Source organism: Acanthaster planci, linkage group LG21 (assembly GCF_054643075.1).
Source record: "Acanthaster planci isolate LZ-2023a linkage group LG21, COTS_SCS, whole genome shotgun sequence".
Taxonomy (NCBI): domain Eukaryota; kingdom Metazoa; phylum Echinodermata; class Asteroidea; order Valvatida; family Acanthasteridae; genus Acanthaster; species Acanthaster planci.
The window spans coordinates 9,345,357-9,366,020 of record NC_141797.1 but is presented as its reverse complement, the minus strand read 5'-3'; the positions used below and the strand labels follow the sequence as shown (position 1 = coordinate 9,366,020).

The 20,664-nt window shown below is 42.1% G+C and overlaps 2 protein-coding genes across 4 annotated transcripts in view; one reads left to right on the top strand and one right to left on the bottom strand.

Moving 5' to 3' along the window:
* LOC110981174 (lipoxygenase homology domain-containing protein 1-like) overlaps positions 1 to 13,085 on the top strand; it is a 43,108-nt gene extending 30,023 nt beyond the window's left edge. Inside the window, exons 33-49 of one of the 3 annotated variants that reach the window (XM_022238518.2) lie at positions 85 to 244; positions 666 to 820; positions 950 to 1,156; positions 1,553 to 1,694; positions 2,405 to 2,613; positions 3,086 to 3,269; positions 4,592 to 4,645; positions 5,720 to 5,880; positions 6,508 to 6,594; positions 6,721 to 6,853; positions 7,434 to 7,661; positions 8,169 to 8,342; positions 8,458 to 8,596; positions 9,032 to 9,199; positions 9,510 to 9,616; positions 9,751 to 9,903; positions 10,090 to 13,085. In XM_022238518.2, coding sequence (XP_022094210.2) covers positions 85 to 244; positions 666 to 820; positions 950 to 1,156; positions 1,553 to 1,694; positions 2,405 to 2,613; positions 3,086 to 3,269; positions 4,592 to 4,645; positions 5,720 to 5,880; positions 6,508 to 6,594; positions 6,721 to 6,853; positions 7,434 to 7,661; positions 8,169 to 8,342; positions 8,458 to 8,596; positions 9,032 to 9,199; positions 9,510 to 9,616; positions 9,751 to 9,903; positions 10,090 to 10,313 — 2,685 coding nt within the window. In that variant the 3' untranslated portion in view covers positions 10,314 to 13,085. Of the gene's footprint in view, positions 1 to 84; positions 245 to 665; positions 821 to 949; positions 1,157 to 1,552; positions 1,695 to 2,404; positions 2,614 to 3,085; positions 3,270 to 3,572; positions 3,648 to 4,591; positions 4,646 to 5,719; positions 5,881 to 6,507; positions 6,595 to 6,720; positions 6,854 to 7,433; positions 7,662 to 8,168; positions 8,343 to 8,457; positions 8,597 to 9,031; positions 9,200 to 9,509; positions 9,617 to 9,750; positions 9,904 to 10,089 lie in introns of those variants that run through there. The other 2 variants (XM_022238519.2, XM_087131249.1) reach the window with 2 other exon arrangements.
* Positions 13,086 to 13,346: 261 nt separating this feature from the next.
* LOC110981188 (L-fucose dehydrogenase-like) lies at positions 13,347 to 20,629 on the bottom strand. Its single transcript, XM_022238538.2, has 9 exons — positions 20,423 to 20,629; positions 19,780 to 19,818; positions 19,376 to 19,473; positions 18,713 to 18,779; positions 18,498 to 18,589; positions 17,730 to 17,834; positions 17,054 to 17,121; positions 15,805 to 15,901; positions 13,347 to 14,490 (listed from the first exon to the last, which is right to left on the bottom strand). The coding sequence occupies exons 1-9, from the start codon at positions 20,511 to 20,513 to the stop codon at positions 14,326 to 14,328; spliced, it is 822 nt and encodes a 273-aa protein (XP_022094230.2). The 5' UTR covers positions 20,514 to 20,629; the 3' UTR covers positions 13,347 to 14,325.
* Between the last annotated feature and the right edge of the window lie 35 nt (positions 20,630 to 20,664).

The following is a 20,664-nucleotide window of genomic DNA, read 5'->3' as shown; positions in this document are numbered from 1 at the left end:
ATCAAGGATTCTAGGATGTATGTGGCCCATTCACTTCTGGATCAATAACCTTGGGTTCTAAATGCTCTGTTGATTGGAATCTAGGGTTCCAGGACCTACGTCTTCCCCTGCAATCGTTGGCTGTCCCGGAAGGAAGATGACGGTGAGATTATCAGGGAACTGGTCCCAGCACAGATCACTGAGGAGAAAGTCCGGAAGGACGGAAGCACGAAGAAGAAAGAAGTTAAGCAGGACACACTGACAAGTAAGGGATCTATCATCGGTGCTTGGTATTAACCCTCAGTCCGTCAAAATTCACAGCCAGGACATAGAGTACCTACAATAAGTGAAAGACTGCGTGAGGCCCCGTTCAACAAAATTAGCCGCAAGTCGCCAGTGCTACTTTTTAGAATCAAGCCTTTTACCAAACTTCCGTTATTGAAGTATAAACAGAAGTCTAATCTCTTAAATATCCATAGAGTAAATATATTTATTCCAAAGTGAATGTCGAAATGGAAAAGGGGATTATGTTCTGTCTAATACAGGGGCAAAGCACATTAGTTTGAAAAAATACTTGAGAGTCGTTTTACTGGATCCAGTCTCATCTGGCAATCGTCGGAAATACGGAGGATTGACTGTCGTCCCCATTATTTAGGCTACATGTATGTTTTGCTTGTTGTCCACAGTGAAGAAGTATGCTGTTCAGGTATACACTGGTGATGTGTTCCGTGCCGGCACCGATGCCAACGTGTTCTGCACCCTCTTCGGCGAGAACGGCGATAGCGGGGAACGGCAACTACGCAACTCCGAGACCTACACAGACAAGTTTGAGCGCGGGCACGTAAGTTGTAGACTGAAATTTTCCCTCTGCCTCATGGAACAACCATTTTTATTTTAGTTATTTATTTATTGTACAGATATATTTGTCTTTATATCCTACTTCTCTGAAACCTCCGTCTTCATTTGACAGTGTGACAAGTTCTCCTTTGAGGCTGCTGACTTGGGCAAACCCTTCAAGCTCAAGATTCGCCACGACAACACCGGGTTCTCGGCAGCCTGGTTCCTAGACAGGGTAGAGGTCATCGACCACGACGGGGAGAAGTACGTCTTCCACTGCGAGAGGTGGTTAGGCAAGAACAAAGATGACGGCAAGCTGGAGAGGACTTTGTATGCCAAGGTAGGAAAGCATACAGTGCTAGAGTCTCATTGAAACCTGCTTTAAACAGTTTTTGGGAGACCTTTAGGCCTACGTAAAGAAGGGGTGTTAGATGGTTTAATCCCCTGACCAAAAAGAAAGAAAACGCAACGAGAAATAGAAAGGAAAAGGGAAAAAAGAGGGCCCCAAACGTTTTAAAGTGAATACCACATAAAATTTTTGTAGCATTTTTTTGAAGATGGTAAAAATAGGGCTGTGAACATGTACATGTGAACATTTGTCAACAATAGATTTCCCCTTTTCTGCCAAAATTTGTCATGCCCAAAACTGGAGTCAGAGCGGTACGAAAAAATAGGAGTTACTTCTAGCCTTTGTGATCTTATTAACGCTACTGTTGTCTCACGATTGTCTTGGTAGGGTTACGAAGGCGACATGTCCAGCACGAGCACCCTACACAGGAGCAAGTCATCAGGGTCACTGAAGTCTGTCCGGTCGGACAGCCCCGGCCCACTGACCAGACGGAAGTCCATGCTGGAGATGCCAGAATTCACTGGACCCAGTAAGACCAGTTATGTCCTGCTCATGGGACCTCACAGCAAAAAACAAAATTAAGAAAATCTCAAACAAAACGTTTAAATGCATTAACGTCCCCCATCGCTGCCCTGTGATTTCTTTTGTGTTGGTTAAAGTTTCTAAGGATTAACTTCAAATGATTTTAGACAAGGTTTAGCCCTCACATCGAAATATATTGACATATATATTTGGACTGTGTTTTTTTGTGTGGTCCGAGAGTTGCAGAAAAAAATCACAAGCCTGTTCAGCACCCACAAGTAGACAGTTTCTTTGGGCCAAGTGTTTGCTTTGGACAGTGCAGGTCAATTTTAGTTGTGTAGTCTGAACAGCACCATTTTCTGTGATCTTCATTCTCAGGAAGAAAGAAAGGTATCTGGGAAAACAATTTCCAAGATTCTTGTTTTACTTGTCAATAATGGAGGGAAGGAGCGGATTTAGCCACCAAGCTTTAACTGGAGGGATCGATAAATTTTCATCCTGCTCTAACCAAAAAAAAAGGAAGAAAGATCATGAGAGCTTTTCTTTAAGCCAGCTACTCTTTGAAAAGAAAATCTGACATATTTAGGAAATATTGCTACTTCCTTTTCAATCTTGCTTTTGATTAGGGACTGGGGAAGAAAGATTTTCCACGTGTGATGAGACTCCCTCACAAAGCCTACTCCCAATTCTTTCATCCCTGCTTTTTTTTTTTTTCAGCAATACCCTACACGATCCGAGTGACCACCGGCAAGGAGCCCGACATGGGGACAGATGCCAACATCTACATCGTCATCAGTGGGCCCAAGAAGAAGCACACGACAGGCCGCCTTCCCCTTCAGCTGGTCAGTAAGAGCAAGCTGGAGCCTGGATCCATCGAGACGTTCTCCCTGGAGGCGCCGGATGTGACAGATATCAAAAAGATCGAGGTACAGACAGGGAGATTAATAAAATGAATATAGCTACGGGAAACCGAGGTTTTAAATCGATTTGCAAAGATTATTTTTGTTGGAGGGGTGACTTTTTGTAACTTGAATATTCATGACAAGGTGACAGAAATAAGTGATTGGCCATTAACATGACAGATTCTGCATAAGTGTTGATCACAATCGTGACCTAACATTGTAAATTGAGTTGCAAGTCGTAGGATTAACTCTTTTGAGTTTGACATCTTTAGAGAATACTTACTTTAATAAGGTAAATCATTTGAAACCAACGGTTTTTGCTCAAGAATTGATTTTCATCTTGATGCCAAAATGAGTGGCACATCAAATCGAAGAGTTCGGTTTCCTTTATTTCTTATACAAGCTTGAAAATTAATCAATCAATGGGCTTAAAGCTCATTTTGTTAGATCACGTCAGAATTGTATTACCTTTTCTCTCCTTCTGAACCGACCCAAGATCGGCCACGATGGAGTGACCCCTCAGGAGGGCTGGTATCTGGAGGAGATTGAGGTGGACATGCCTACGCTGGGCAGGCACTACTGCTTCCCCTGCAAGCGCTGGCTGTCCAAGGACAAGGACGACGGCCATATCTCTCGGGTCCTGGTGTCGGAAGATGCCCAGAGTGCCAACTACAAGCCAAGTGAGTGGACAAAACGATCTGAACTTTTACACCTTTACAGCTTTTTTTCTCAGCTCAGCCAATTTCCCTGTATTCAGAGCTTCATGGAAACTATCCCAGGTCCTGAGTGAATAACAGTAGTTCTTTTTAGTGAATACGAGACAGTAGAAAATCTAAAGAGCTTATACATTCCTACTTCTCAGTCAAAGTTGAACATATTTCAAGACGTAAAACTTCCAATGAGGTGGAAAAATTAGAGATAATTTTTTTCACTCTTTCCTGATTGGCGATTCTGTAAAAAAAGTCAAATTTCTTGTTTCACAGAGCGAGTCACATTTGATAAAGATCTGCTCATATATGACAGAATAGAGCATTGTTGAAGGCTTTTTACTCAATAAGGTAAAGAAAACTTTGTGCTTAGCATGAGCAAGACAAAACCTCACTCGTGCATTGCTGCCCCTAGCGTTGGCGTAATTCCCATATTAGAACGGTTTGTCATGGCACCCAACGCATGGCACATGTTTTGGGTCTTCAGTAAAATGTTGCACATGGTAATAGCCGCAGTATGTATCCCAATTTTATACCGCTTGTGACAGACTTCGCTTGTTGTTTGCTGTGTACAGAACGACAGGCAAACCGTTCCATGTAGTGCAAAGGCTAGTTTGCTCCAGGCCCGTCGCCCTGCCCCGTCCCCCTGCCCAGTCCCCCTGCCCAGTCCCCCTGCCCAGTCCCCCTGCCCAGTCCCCCTGCCCAGTCCCACGGATATTGCTAAGGGACGAGAAGGGGGGGTACTTGCCCTGCAGAAAAAAGAAAAGTGAAAGAAATTTTTTAAACGACGAAAAGGAATGAGAAGCAGGGGTCAGAAAACCTGAAAATCTCCCCCCCTTCCGCTGTTTTTGGTTTATCATCTCTTTGCTGATGAGTCCTCCCGGAAATCTCCCTCCCCCCAAAGAGACTCCGCCGACACCCATGTACAGCCCCCCCAACTTTCTTGCAGTTGGCCACCTCATCATCAGTAGGTTAAAGGTCAACATTGACACTAACGCTCTCATCCTAACCATGCAAACTATCACGCTGCATACATAGACACCTGTTCCCTTTTCCTCTGTTCATAATTCCCATGTCAGATATTGCCGTGTCATCCCAAGTCATCACAAACCATCCAGTCTCAAATCAAGCCGTTCAGATAAGCTGAACGTTAAAAATCAAGTCCTGAGTTATTTGTAGCAGACTCAGACGATTGTCTCTGCTGTGTCTCTGCCCTAAGGTGGCATTGTTGTCTCCTCTTTCTCCATTGTACGCCTCTCATTTTTCCTTCCCCCGCCCCATTTCGGGATGATTAGTAGACGGCAGTCCGACTGTCTTCTCCTTGGTTCGCAGCATCCACTACAAGCCAAGTGAGTGGTATTCCCTCGCATGGACACTGCATGCCTGAGATGTGGAAGTCCATCATTGTGTCTGTTCATCCTTCCTCCTAAAAACTAGACCTCTCATCCACGCAAGCATTCCTTTCCCCATTCGTCAAATTTGTGTAGCCGCCTCGTCAACAGGTGTTGATTTTTCGCAAGGCTCTCTATTATTCCCTGCATCTTTCCCCTTCCTTTTTTTTCCCTGTTTCTTCAACTGTCAGCCTGTTATTGAACAACTTGTAAGACAGCTCCTTTCACTCAGGTGAGAAATGTCACAACATACCGCAGTTTTACCTCTGTTTTTGGCACCTACCATTTGTTATCATTGGTGGACCTGCCACCAGTCACCACTTGCCCTGTACATGGATGGCAGCCATATCTTGTCTCGTCCAACTTTTCCCAGCGTTTCATCCCGCCCACCTCCTCCGCCCATCTGCCCCTCCCTCATTTCTTCCTGTCCTGTCCTCCTATTCTCAGTGTCCAGTTTTAAAGCTAGTGTGACCCAGTACATCCTAATCAGGAATGAGTCGCTGAGACTTTTACGTAATGGCCGAGTCAAGTGGGGATGTGTTAATGTTGAAAAATCGATTTGGCGGTATCAAAGGTTACCACCAGCACACTTGGTATGTGTACCATTTTGAAAGCTTATGAAATTCTCTTTCTGACCATATACACACATGTATCTCAAAAAGTCAATTTGCTACTTATTCCTGATTTCGATGTAACAGGTCACATATCTGTTACCTCCCCCCATTCCATCCCAACAAACCATACCCCTTTGCTCTCCTGTCATCACCATCATAAATCTCCATTGCATGAAATGAGGCAGAGGCCTTCATGTACTTGTGTCCCCAAATTACCCCTTGTGCTAATTTAAAAGCATGTCCTGTTGACACCAAGGAAGGGCACCCAATTAGCATGACTGAAGAAGGCTGAAACTTCAAATATTATTTTAAGAAAATTACCTCTTTGTATGGAGGATTTTGATTTTCTTGGGAGGGATATTCCATGGGTAACATGTTGTAATTGATTCAACATCACGTGCTGCCTCCTTCCATTCAGAAATCCCATACGAGGTGACGTTCTTCACCGGCGACGTCCAGAATGCAGGAACTGACGCCGTCATCACAATGACTGTGTTTGGGACCAACGGCTCGACACCGGAACTAACTCTGGACAAGAACGGGGAGAGGTTTGAGCGGGGCAAGGAAGATCTGATCAAAGTAAGCCACTCAACACCTTCAGAAAGGTTGTTCTTAAAACCTCACCATCCATTTCATGTAATGAGTTTTGAGTGACAAGCTGAGAAATGTAAGCCATTCAACTTAAAGGTATTCTCCAAAGTCAGTACTTTCAACATACCAATATGAAAAATTTTGTGAGGTTTATTCCGTCATTTCTGTAAGGACTTTAGTTTTCTGAGGTCTTGAAACTTTTGCCTACTAGTATTTCCAAGTTGCATAATGGATGTACTAGTGAGAATTTATGTGACCATAAAATTGAAACTTTAACACCGGTCTGCACTTTCAGACTGAAAAATTAGTCACAGCAAATTGTGTCCATAGAAACAATACGGGCAATTCACAATAGTGCACCTCTAAGAGTTTGCAACACATCAGCCAATGGGAATGCACGCAATTTGTCAACTCTTGCCAATTAGTGTTGTGTCAACAAATTTTGATGTGATAGGCCAACGCATTGCAAACTCTCGGAGGCGCACTACTGTGAAACGCCCGTATTTTATGTAATTCTCAAAAATACTCATTATCGATCTGCTATCATCTTTCTCAGGGTTATTATTATTTCAAGTTGTTGAAATAAGAAATAATTTGTCATTTGATTGACACTAGACGGAGCTTGATGACATAGCCCCACTGAAGAAGATCAGGATCGGACACAATGGGAAAGGATCCCGACCAGACTGGTACCTGGACAAGGTGAGGGACCAGTGAAAGAGGATTGTGGCATTATGCACCTTGCGTACATTTTCCCTGTAAAGTGCTTTTTACTTTATACTGCGTATCTAAACTACTTCAGTGAGTCTCTTCAAATTGATTTTTCAGGTTCACCTGCGTAACATGGAGACTGGCGACCTGACTGTGTTCAAGTGCGAAGACTGGTTATCCAAGACGCACAGTGACAAGAAGATAGTCAGGGAACTACCCGCCTATGTCAAGGGCAAAGCACAGATTCAGAGTAAGGCCGACGAGAGAAACAGTTTACTTTGTAAAAAAAAAAGAGCCATTACCTAATAGCGTCTCTGTGCAAGTGTACAGCGTATGAGTTCTTTGCATTGGTCAACCATGGATGGACAAAGCACAAACAAGCCAAAAGAAGAGGAGAACCGTTTTTGAGCACTAAGCAGCAGGTTATCAACCAAAACGTGGAAACAAGTTGATCAATCTTTTAAGCCTAGTTGCAGGTCAACAAGCTATCTACACATCTACAGAAGTTATTTCACTCCCGATTCATCACCTAGGACAGTGCTCTAGACAGTGCATAAGAGCTTTCATAAGACAGTCACAAGTAACGGGATGAACAAAGACAAAGGAATGCTTTTGTTGGTCGTTCATTTGAATAGGTTGCGACTTGATTTCAGACAAGAGGTCATATCTTGGTCCTAGGTTGGTCTTGTGTATTTTGTGTTGGTCTTGAGCTGATCTTTTAATGGTCATGTGGGATCTTGTGATCTTCTTTTGGCTCTTATGACATGTATGATTATCTTAAGAGGTTTCAGCTAAAACAGTGATTGATGATAACAATTCCCGGTCAATAGACATCAACTACAAGGTCACGGTGAAGACAAGCGACATCCGGGGCTGCGGCACCGACGCCAACGTCTGCCTGATCATCTTTGGCGAGAACGGCAGCTCGGAGGAGCTGAAGTTGAAGGAGTCGCAGACGCACCGGGATAAGTTTGAGCGCAACCAGGCAGACATCTTCTCCTTCTCCATGCTCAGTCTCGGCACGTTGACCAAGATCCGAATCTGGCACGACAACAAAGGTAGGTCATTTGTGCATGGGGGGAACGTCCAGATTCGCTGAAAAATTAAAGATGCATGGCCATGGGCTATTTAATCCTCGGTAGGTCCTGTGGCCCCATTTAAGTTTGTGATCTGTGGGACGTAGAAATCGTAATATTAACAAAAGGATCTCTTGATGATTGAAATAATGTACACAGGGGTGTGGCTGGAGGGACGGGGTTGGGACGGGAGGGTAAGGGAAGGGAAAAGGGAGGTTACGTAAGGATGAGGTCAGGGAACCAGACTACCGCTACACTCATTTGCGCGACAGGCCATTGGCAAACTTTAGATTGCATCTTCCCCATATAAAATGGTCCAGTGACTGGACAAGGGGATGCTTGTTCACGTTTCCTGTTATATAAACATGCTTTACATCCAGTCTAGACCGTTGGAATCGCTGTGTCCAAGACATGGCATGACAAGACATCTTACGCTCAGACGTGTCATTCTAGCTTGCCACTGATTGCCTTGTGTGTCTCTTCACTCAGGGCTGAAGGCAGGCTGGCACCTGGAGTACGTGGAGATTGTAGACGAGAGCAAGAATCAGACTTACATGTTCCCTTGCAACCGCTGGCTGGCGCGAGACGAGGACGATAAACAGATCATGAGGGAGCTGACATGTGCCTCACTGAACACGCCCAGGGACGACAAAGAGAAAATCAGTAAGTGTTCAGATCAGACCAAGTTTAAAATGTCAAGACCCATCCGACATACATTGTGTAAAATTCTGTTACTACTCAGAGCTATCTCATCATCTGATGTAAATCCCCCCAACAGCGTATGAGATCTCTGTGACAACCACGGACAAGCGGGATGCTGGCACTACCCAGAATGCTTGGGTGATTTTAGAAGGTGACCTCCGCAGCTCTCGTGAGTTTGTGATGGAGAACAGCGCCAAGAAGAAAATCCTCAGGAAGTAAGCCTTCGTAAAATATTGATGAGCCATTTCTGTATTTCAAAAAGGCAAAGCCATTTGAAAACAAAGCATGAGAGCGTGAACATGTTCAACTGTGTGTAAGTCGGCACACAGCCGCATTGACTAGGCCAATCTCACACAAGCATATACTTTCCTCGGAATGACAATACAATGTGATTTGTTTTGGGCATGCTCTGTAAGGAACTGAACTGGCTCGTTATCTAAGGAGTTTCTTCATTGAGTTTTGAGTTTCCATTGCTCTCTTATCTGTGTTGGGATCATGACGTAAGACAATTCACTGAGCTTTTCACTGGCTCTAGCAACTTTGAGCTACTTGACTCTCTGACCAATTGGACCAAACCTTAGAATGGAAGTTAATATTAGATTTTGATAACATCAAAAATTCCGTTCTCCGATAACTTATCAATTTGACAGGGGTGATACTGACACTTTCAAGTTCTCCACCCGCAATGTGGGAAGGATCGATAGCATCCTTCTCGGCCACCGGGAACGAAACGAGGGCCCCACGCCCAAAGGCACAGGACGGGAGGTCGACTGGCACTGCCATGAGGTGGTCGTCATGGATACATCCTTGGGAACAAAGTGAGATTGATAATTGATGTCGACGATAGAGAGGCAGATTCTTTGAGGGAAGGCACTGTGCAATTTGTGAGGAGGAATTCCTCACCTGTTTTTTGTTTTATTTCAATTCTATAACATATACAGTAAACCTTATTATTGTAATGTTTTTATTTAACTTCATGACAGTGGTCCCTCACGCGCAGTTTTCTTTTTTTAAAGACGAACATGATGTAAAAAAGGGTTAACTTCTTTGACCAAACTCGAAATCTGCATTAGTCTTGTGTTGAAGTCACATTTTTGTTATTTTTTCTCCTCTGTCTATTTGTTCCAGATATACCTTTCCTTGCAAAGGGTGGGTCCCTCTCGGCTTTGGTAAAGACAGCGCCATGAGACTCAACTGCAAGAAAGTGGACGAGGGCAAGATGGCTGCCGCTCGTAGTAAGTCTACGACTTCTTTAAACTTACCTGGCTATGATCTGGCCAAAATCCTGTTGGGAACCTTTTTTGACTCTGTGATTCCCTCAGATTCTTTGATAGGTTTAATTAAACTTTCACCTGTTTGGTGCATGCAGACCTCGCACCAGTGCGGTACGAAGTCGTCGTAGTTACGGCCAATGAGAAGGGAGCCGGAACTGACGCCAATGTCCACATCACCATATACGGAAGCAATGGCGATTCTGGCAGACAACCACTGAAGCAACGCTTCAGAGACCTCTTTGAGAAAGGTAGGTTTTAATTGCAGATGGATGACTTCTTTCCCCGTGCCCCTTAGCCATGTCACTGCCTTTCAAATAACTAGGTGTAGTATGTTTTTGCTGGCAAGAAAGGCACAGCTTTTGGTGGCATCTGTCGACATCTAATGAAGGAAATGTTGGCAAGGATTGCTTATCACATTTTCCTTTTTGCAACAGGCCAGACAGACAAGTTCACACTGGAGGTCCTAGACCTGGGTGACCTCAACAAGGTACGCATTGAGCACGACAACAAGGGCTTCAACGCGGGATGGTTATGCGACCATGTGACCATCACCAACCTGGCCACGGGCAAACAGGCTCTGTTCCCCTGCAACAAGTGGCTGGACAAGAGCAAAGGCGATGGGGAACTCTTCAAAGAACTGTACCCTGCCGCCGATTGAAATTTCTAGCCATGTGATAGCCACACGACAGCCATGTGATGGACATGTGATGGACATGTGATGGACATGTGATGGCCTTGTGTATATGTAGGCCTGCAGTGTATACCAGGAACCGAATGTCAAAACTTTTCCAAAATGGGTCTCTGGTTTTATTTTGATAAATGTGAACAATCCTTCAATCTGAAATGATTTTACTTTGTATTGTAGAAACTGACATTTAATTTCTTGCTGCTTTTTTAAAATCACCCATAGAGGGTTTGCATGACTGCCATGTTGCAGGCCAGCGCTTTTGTTTCACAGGGTGTGCATAAAGGAGGTTTCCATGCCGAACAAAAGTACTGCCTTGCAAGATGGCTACCATGCAAAGCTGCCATCGTGACAATCTTTAGTTTGACTTCCAATGTGGTTCTGAACTTGAAAGTGTAAATTTCGTAAGTCTTACATTTATGGACTGTGCAAATTACATTCATTTTATACCTCAGTTGCAATTTCAATCCTTAAGAATCTTATAAATTCTCTTGCAGTTCAGAGTTTGCAATGTGACATTAGTGATCAAATGCAATATCTAGTCCTGGGCATAAGGCAAATAAATTTGGAATAACATTCTATTTCCAATTTTTAGTGCAAGCCAGATTTTCTGGGTATCTGGTTTGGCAGGAATATTTTGATTTAAGTTCAAATATTATTTCCAGCAGTTGAGTTCCAACAAGTTGGTGTAACAGACATACTCAGGGAGAGAACGTTTTTGTACTTCTTTTGTGCTTTGCTTTTCCAACTTGCATTTGAAGTGAAAAATACGGCGAACCATTGGTAAAATAACAAGTTACACCAGATGGCCTATCGAAAACTCCAAAACGTGCTGAAATTAAAGGATGTGCTCCAAGTGGCACCGAAGGGGTAGAATTTCACATCTTTCATGAAGTAATGTTTGTAATATTTGTAATAAAAAAGTATATTGCACATGATGTGACTGGCTCCGTAAAAATGGCCCTTGGGCATATGTGTGACAAATCGATTTTAAGTGATGCTTAGGGCAGAGAGGCATTTAGTAAGGATTCAATTTGTGTATTTGTGACCTCTGTCACACGTTCTGTTCCATAGATACAGGAAGATTTAGAATTGATCTCTGGCAGGTGGACAGACTTGTCTGTTACATACAGAGACATACCAGGACTTAAGGGGTTCTTTTGCAAAGTGAGTCAGAAATTGAAAAGAGAAAATTCTACCACAGGGTTGGCTGACAACTATTAGGATCTTGTAATAATTTTTGTTTTGGGTTCTTGCAATGAATGTACAGATTTGGGTTTATTGGACTTTGGACTCTTAAGGTTGGGGCTTTGAGTCTGAAAACAGTTGTTACATTATGCTGAACAGTAAACAGGGTAACAGTTCATCATTTAACAAAATGTAGATAAGTGTTGTAAAAAAAAAAGAAGAGAGATTACAAATAAAAAGCAAAGATCTTTCTGAGAACATCAATTGCGGCTGACTGATTGCCCAGCTCTTGTCCTTATCATCATGTAAAAGGCAACGGGTTGGGCTCCGATTTCGTGTTTGTTTGTCTCAGTCCTTGTGTTGTTTTGCCTTGGCGTAAGGCTCTCCTAAGATCAAAATGTCAGGGCCTCCATAACTTCATCGATTTTTGTATTGTGACTGTAGCTAGTGATGTTTGCAGTAGTTTTGTATTTTACACTTTTTTTGTAAAAGCTGCTGACAGAAATGGAGGTTTTTGTATAGACTGCGAGAGTTGACAATGGTTGAAAAGAAGTTTTCTTTTTTTTATTAAAAAGGTCCTGGAAATATTTATGTCCATAAAATTAAATTCAGGAAACATGAAGCCTTTAAATTAAAGAGTACAAACTGCAGCATATTGAGCGCATTCCCAGCAGATCAGATGCGCTCCGTGCATCGACCTTTGTATCCTGGAAAACTTAGGAATTCCAAATTGAGTCGACAAAAGTAGTAACGGAACCAACACCAATAAAAGAGCATATTTGGCCAAGTCAAGAACTTTGACACATATCAAGAACTTTGACAAATGATAAGAACCAACAATGGAAGTTATGTTTACTCGGATGTCGAGTGTGTAAGTCGGCCAAATTTGGAGATGTGAATTTGGGGATGATCTGGTTTGGCTCAACAAGTTTGAAGCTCATGCGTAGTTAATTTCCGTAATGTTTACTTAGATGAGTGTGTGAATCAGCAGAAGTTTGAGATGCGAATTTGGAGATGATTTGTTTCAGGTCGCCAAGTTTGAAGTTCAAGTGCAGCTGTTTTCAGTTGACTTTTCAAACACCCTGCTATCCATGTTTCTGGTAGTTTTCAGACCTCGGTTACGTAAAACATTGAAAACACCGTGTATGTCTATTTTTTCACCAGGAACCAACTACAGTCTCTCAGTTAAAATAGCATGCCGTAAACTACTGGAAAAGCAGTAAAATTTGCATTGGCTTGGATTGTGTTATGTAGCTATTTAACAATTCAGTAATTTTGAAGTCTCAGTACATTCCATGAGGCTGTACTTTTTAAAATCTTGGCCTCAATTTAAACTCTCTTGTGTAAAACAATTTTTGATAAGTCGGCTCTATTGCCACAGATGTATGTATATTTTGTGAATTGGAAAACTGGTCCAAGAATCTTAATTCAGATGACATTGTTGCTTTGTGAATGTAAATATTTGTGAAGAATTAGACGATCGATCGTCACAGGTCGAGGAATAGTTCCTGTGATTATGAAATAAATGTTTCTCCTCAGAGGCTTAGTAGAACAGTGTCTAACTGCAGTGCCCTTGGCGGTATATTTCATGTCAGTGACCTGTACGCAGGGCCATTCAAACTCGTAATCAGAGTGCTGTAGATTTCTCCTTCATGCCATGTCATGAGGTTATGCTATGAGATATAAACAGGAGCAAAAAGTTCCGATTTGGACGATAACATGACAAGTTATCACCTTGCAGCCTGAGCAAGTGACTGTGTAGTCAATACAGTACAAGAATTTAACAACTTGCAGCTCTTTTTATCGTAACAGAAAGTCTATGTCGGCCTTTTAACACAGTTTATTTCAATGCATTTTGAATTGTTTACTGAAAGGCTGGAGAGGTCAGCAAAAAAATTGGAAAAATCTAAATTATAGAGCCCTGTTTTCTCGTTGCCTTTCGAAGCTGTGTGACCTGATACTTGCACTTCACTCTGAGTTTCCGGTGCAACTTGATACACAATCCTTATATTCATATTTTGATGCATTTTCTTTTGGGTAAAATATCAAACTTAGGGCCTAAGCTCGTAACTGTGACATCTCTTTCCTAAAGCAGTCCAATAACTCAGAAAGATCACCAGCATTTAAACACGCACACATGCATGAAATAAATTTCATATTTTCTAGTGCCCATTCCTGCTACTTCTAGTACTTATAAAGGGTACTGGACAAGCACAGCGGCTAAGGGGGGGTGAAGCCCCTCCCCCCAGGTACACTGTTGGACAAACATGTTTAAATGAAGACGGACAGAGTACACTGTTCGAAACGTCGAGTTATTCCCCGGTTCTTCTCAGAACCACACATACTCAAAGAAGAGATAAATACATGGTGTTACCGCAATCTTTACTATAAATCTAGTTTCTTTCACCATGAAAACCTTTTAAGTCTAATATGTTTAAATGGATCTGACAATTTGCGGCGTGATAAAAATCAATAAGTTTAATTGAGGATTAATTTGAGGTAACAAAAAACAAGGCTAAAAGAATAAATATCCAAGGTTAAAAAATTAAAATGTGTTGAAATTGCAAACTACAAAAATTAACTATTTACACCTGATGGAAGAAAACATTTTTGAAACGATATTCAGAATAAAAGGAAGAATATTTTGCAATCAGAACGTCGAACCGTGTATCCTTCTAGCCCAAAGACTGAAATATCTGTACCCAATCAGAACATGAGAGCTTTGCTAAACAATCACGCTTTATGAGGAGAAGATAAAGGCTCCAGAATGCATTGGCCTTCAACCGCCCTTGTCCTATCACTCAAAGATGCTGGTGCGTCCCTTCACTCGCGTCTTGCAACCGTAGTCTAGGTCCGACCCTCCAGACATCACAAAGTCGTGGCCGGTGCAGAAGGTGGCCTCGGCAGCGATAAACAGGCACATCTTGCCCGACTCCTCCGGCTTGCCAAATCTACCTATTAGCTGCAGGGATTTATAAATACACAAATCCGATTAGACGCTGTATCTGCAGTGATTATCCGGTTCGTAAGTGTGACGTCACCTCCGTTTAAACTACGCCCACTGCACATGCCCTGCACATAGAGTTACATGTATTGATCGTCGTTTACTGGAACCATGGAACCGGAAGTAAACGCGCAACTTCAGCGATCGTCCAATGGGAGCCTGTAAATTGTGACGCGTCTTCCTTTGTGACAAAGTCACGAACCGGATATCAGCCTGACATGCTCAGAATTGAAGAGGCATCTGCAACGTTGTTCAAGTACACTATACAGCAAACACAACTTGGTGTGGTTCTTGCATGGGTGTAAGTCCCAGGGGGATGGGGTATATATCCTCCCTCTCACCCACTTTTTGGGGGGCCTATTAAATTTCCCCCTGACTTTTGTGCCATGAGCAAAAATTTGAAGCGGACTATAGAGAAAGTTTTGGATTTCCCAACACTATTGTTGATTGTTGATATATATTGATATATTGATACTTATTGTTGGTATTTTTTTCAATATATCACTTATAAAAGATAATTTCAAAAAGCAAAAATTCGGATGTAATTTTTCTCCATGAATTTGAAATGTTTTACGGGTGCACATCTCCGTCCTGATCGAACATCGCAACCAATACACGGCTTACGGTGTTTCTGTTATTACAATCATGTGGCCAAATGCTCTGGCCAAACTCTGTGTAGAGCAGCCTAGCAGGAACCAATCAACTTCTCATGTATTGTTCCTCCTAACTGGAGTGTGGTTTTCTGCTTGAGCCCTACTCTGCTAGAAGTCAGTGATTGAAATCTGATGAGTGTACGCTCATAAGGTCCATTTTACACATTTTTTTGGTTTTAGCCATTTCAAAGTGTTTTTAAATTTAGTCCTTTTGCATTAAGTACTTTTTCACTTATAGATTTTTTTATCCTTTTGTTGAAGTCAAATATCAGTGTCTGAGTCATTAATTCAGTTTCCGGCAACTTTCCCCTCAAAGATTCTTGATTTAGTTGGAGTGTTTTGTTGTTTTGTGAGTTCCCCATAGTGTACCATTTTTCCCCGTTACACTTTGCGTAATGTAGCGCATCGACTGCCGTATGGTAATGTCATATATCTCTAGGCATATCATGAATGATTTTAGTTCCATACAAATCCACGACCTGTTTATGAGTGGCATGACAAGTATCAATGGAACATGACTTGGTGGTGTGGACCAAGCAAACACAATGAAGTTTTTCTTGAAGGACATTGAAATTATACCGAGCCACCGCTGTAGTGCGGCAGCCTCAATCCTGCTCACCTGCGCCTCAGCTCCTCGTTGTATGAATGCCTTGGTGTCGGCCGAGGCCTGGGAAAATTCATCCCACAGGGGTGTCCAAAAATTGCCCGGAGAGATGCTGAAGATTTTGAAGCAGCAACATTAAAAGGAAAAAAGATTTTGAGTTGGCTCCTTCCATTCTGCTTTGATCAACCAGAAAAGATTTCTGACTTTATGGTGGGGATGAATGCACGAATTTGGTCCCCTTTCACTGCGACAATCCAATTAATACTTTGGTCTAATTTCAATTGACTCAAAACATCCTGCAAGAATGCTCTGAAAGTTAACAGGGGATCATGCATGGCTATTTGGTTTTCCTCTCAAATCCAAATGCGTCCAACTAAATGCATGGTCTTACATACTTTTGCTCAAGAGAAATTAAATTTGCTTTTCTCATCACGTCGAATGCACGTAGAGTCAGACTGGCATTCAAGCTAGCAGCAAATATCCCTGTCACCAATATTAATAGGGGCTGAATGTGCAAGCATAATATAGAAAAGCATATACCTTTCTTTGTGGGTTAGCTGGGCTTCTTCAATAAGATAAGAAATAGCATAAAACTGAAATGTCCTTTGGGAAAAAATTCCATTTCTGCTCTCTTTGGACCCAAAATGTCCTGTTTCAGAAATGTATGTTTCGATTTTCACAGACAGAAGCATCACTGTTTTGTACTCAGTGTGAGGAAAGATAGCTCCATGCTCTGCATGTTCAGTGTTAGAAATGCATATGGATCAGTCTATAAGTTACGGATCCAATTTTTCCGGTCCCTGTCACATCTGACATATATGATTTTGTTTAGTTCAGAACTCCATTCTGTTATTTCCAAGAGCGATGAATTAATACAAACAAACAGAACACGTTTGAAATCCCTTTCAGAGATATTTTCATGTCAAATTACATAGGTCACGTGTACAGGACACAAGATCTATATTTGGACCCCAAATTTACAGAATACCCTTACGGACCTTTCGACATGCCGAACTTCTTCCTGAAGTCAGGCATCACCACACAAGTATAGATTAAAGTTCTAAAGTGAAGGCTCATTTAATACCTTTTAAGCTATTGTGTGCCCGGGTAATGCCTGACCTCCGGAAGGAGTATACGTACGACTAGGTTGGCAGGCCTACCCTTAATGCATGAGAGCCCGCAATCCTATGACCAAAAGGAATGGGTGCCAAAGCCATGGTGTCAAAAATGAACAAACGAAACAAAACTTCTTGGTAGCACTTACGTGTTGACACGCACTTCATACTGTGCTTCGTCGACGGCCATAGCTCTGGTCATGGCGTCGATGGCTCCCTGAAAAGGAAAAGAAAAGACAAATCAATTAAAAGGTCTGCAGATTCGAGAAACTATCTTTATTTATTTAGTTAGTTACTTATTTATTTCAGGAAAAACAGGTGAACAAAGCAGACAGTAAAATGTTAATGTACACGATGGAACAAAGGACAAAACCCAACCAAACCAGATGGAGTGCCCAAAGGAAAAAGAAAAAGATTCCTGTCGAGGCAGGGGCTCTCCGGTCCAGACTGACTAGCTTAAAAACTTATATAAACTACTTAAATATAAATATATTGATATCAATATATACTGATATATAAACCTTACTCAAGAAATTTACATATACATACGAGTCATAAATATATATATATAGTCAATCTATACCAGCCAACGAATGGACTCTGGTGAATGCATGTTGGACAAGAAATCACAGCTGTGATTGGCCAGAAGACAATGGGACTGGGCTTTGTGGATCCAGGTCTAAATTAGCAAGGGGTTTACCAGGACACACTGCTTGCAACGTTTACATAACGTTTAGATTCCAGGGCCCATAAAATCACCCACAAAAACACATCAGCAGCAACAGTTGAGCAACAAACAGGATTGCGGATGTACAATGTATATACCTTCGTAGTGACGTAAGGCACGGCGTGAGTCTGCCCAATTTTGGCCACCAGACTTGATATGTTAATGATGTTTCCTTTGGTCTTTCGGAGGTGAGGAAGAGAGTGCTAGATAAAAAGGAAACAAGTTAAGTCATCAATCTTCAACTGAAATGTAGAAGTGTATAAACAATTTTTTACGGTGGATAACTTCAGGTCTAGCTGTACCCATACTTAGGGGGATTCACAATGCAGTCAGTGTGCCACCAATTTCAAGAGGCTGTGATGTAGAGGCCTCTTTGCAGTAAAATTACAGGATAAATTTAACGTCAACAAAGTCTCATTCGCTAACTGTGCCGTGCGGAGGAAACTTCTATTTTGTCTGAATCTTCAATTGTTTATCTTGGTGGATAATTTTATTGCGAATGGGTAATAATAGGAAGTCAAGTGATGGTTTTGAGTGGTGCAGGGAATGACTCGATCAGATATCCCCTAATTATGTACCAAATCGCAGCAGGATGTCAACCCTACGCTTGAATTGGTGCCTGTCTCTGGCAAACTCTTGGTGGCACACTGCTTGATTAATGTGAATCATCCGTATTGCACAGTGATTGAAGGAGTGCACCACTATCTCCATCGATGCAGTGCCCAACCATTCATGTGTATGTTGCAACCTGCCAACGAGGACATGTCACCCCAATCATTCAGCATCGTGGCTCGGTCTGTCTGTAGAAAGATTGCTTCTTAATTCCCCACCCCCCCCAAAAAAGGTCACAAACTTTAAAGTCCCACCTTGCTGAAGATGAAAGGATTTATGACATTGAGGTCATTCAGCCACTTGAAATGTTCGGCTGTGACGTCATCGATCTTCATCTCAGGGGGATCTACAAATAGATTACACTGGGTTAATTCACTTTACTGGCATTTAATTACTGTTCAAACAGTGTAGCTTGGTAGTCAGGTTTTTTTGTTTTCACTTTCTAAATTGAAATGCACTGTGTACTTACGCCAACCAGCATTGTTAATCAGACAGTCCAGTCTCTTATACTTCTCCACTGTCTGTTCAACGGTTCTCTGTACAAAGAAGAATCGTTGAAAGTGTAACAGGGCCAGAAAATTAAAATGGCACGCTTTGGGGGAACTTGCAAAAACAATGAATAACAAACCTCTAACTGAACCAAGGAAGCTTTCAAGGAGAAGTCGCAGGAAACTAAATAAATAGGGACTCAGACACCAATAATTGACCTTCAAAGAAAACGAACAAATGCATTAATGAAAAAGTATTGAACAAGAAAGATGCAAACCATAAGATTAAAACTTTAATAAAGGGACTAAAGCCAACAAAGTGCGTCAAAACAGATATAGTGAGGAGAGTTCAAGTTGGCTTCAATCACTGACCCTTTAGAAGCAGACAGATCTAGAAACCAAACTCGAGCCGTCACTTTCATTTCCTTCCCTAAATGGTGTGTTAGTAAAAGCACCACACTAGGCTCACTCCTCGGAATAGCAATTTCCACCACCCAACATAAAAAACTTCGGCTTCCTAAAAATAATTCAGTTGGTTCTTGGTCCATCCTGTGCGGCTTCAGTTGTGTAATATTACTATTGCTGACATAGCTTATTCAAATCAAGAAATTTGACCCGATGATTGTTTGGGATCCCAGCATTACCTTGATATCGTCTTCCTTAAAGACATCACACTGAATAAAGAAGCATTCCCCGGGACCGACTTTGTTGAGTTCCACCTCCAGAGCTTTGCCAACCTCAACTAGAGAATACAAAAGACAAATAAAAAAAAAGGTTGATGCAGGACTGGCTGATAATTAAAGATGCTTATATGACTGACTTAATGATATTGATAGTTTTGTTCAAACAATCATTACAATTACTTAATCTCAAATGAGAACAGACATATGGGAAGATTCTATGTTAATTTTGGAACCACCGAAAATAAAGAAAAAGGCGTATCTAGTGCTGCAGGCCAAATAACATAGGTATACCACTGAGCGATAGCTTATAGATAGCTTCAACAATCAATGCAATGTACGCCATCAAGATATAAATTTCAACTTACCCCCTCTCGCGCAGAAAGCAACTTTTGAACCTGCCTTGACTGGAAAAAAGGCAAATCAAACAAATTTGTTAAATCTATAAGCAGTGGTGTAGCTAATATTTGAGGGAATTGGGGCATAAGGTGGCACCAGCATTTTATGGGGACACCATCTTTTAGCGGTGTGTTTTTTTGGGGAAAGCTTTTGTTAGCCTTGTTCAATATCCATCCATCCGGTTGTTGGGAGGGCAACGGGGGCACCTGGAATTTGTGGGGGCACGTACCCCGGGCCCAGCCTCCCCCCTCCCCGTGGTTACGCCACTGAATCTGACTTCAATTTCTCAACCAGAAAAGACGGTTACCCTGCAAGGCCGGCTGTTGTCTGACCCTTTGATAACCACACAAAGGCAGACGCCTGTATTTGACCCACATGTATATTTAATACAGTGACCTACATATCCAGAAAAGTTGAATTTGGGAGGGAAAATACCGAATCGCAGTTTACTTAGAAAGCGGTTGGAATTTTCATAGATCGAAGTACAATTTCCGGAAAATGATACGTCTTTGCTGGTGGTGGCAAATGGCGTCCAGATAGGCCCTGTATGGAACTCTCTCGAGGTACCTTTAAAGCAAAAAAAAAACTTAAGTTTTAGTGATGTCTTCTCACCGAATTCTCGAACGGCTGCTTCCCCTAGGCCCTTAGATCCTCCAGTTATCAATACAACCTTGTCGTGATATCTTAAACTACTGCTCGCCATTTTATTGAATAAGAGAATCAAGTTGAATCAATGCCCTACGTAAGCGATCGTGCCCACGAGCATGAATTTGACGACGAATGAAGGTATTTAAAGGAATGAATTGTTCAAATTTTTCATCTCGCTGTTGGCCCTGCTGAGCTTTTATGAGGCT

What these genes read in the sequence shown, in the direction of transcription:
- LOC110981188 (XM_022238538.2), bottom strand. Translation starts at nt 20,513, where the DNA reads ATGGCGAGCAGTAGTTTAAGATATCACGACAAGGTTGTATTGATAACT. An exon ending in GATTAACAATGCTGGTTGGC is followed by an intron (nt 18,590 to 18,712) that starts GTAAGTACACAG and finishes ATCTATTTGTAG; the next exon opens with ATCCCCCTGAGATGAAGATC. An exon ending in TGCCTTACGTCACTACGAAG is followed by an intron (nt 17,122 to 17,729) that starts GTATATACATTG and finishes TTTCCTTTTCAG; the next exon opens with GGAGCCATCGACGCCATGAC.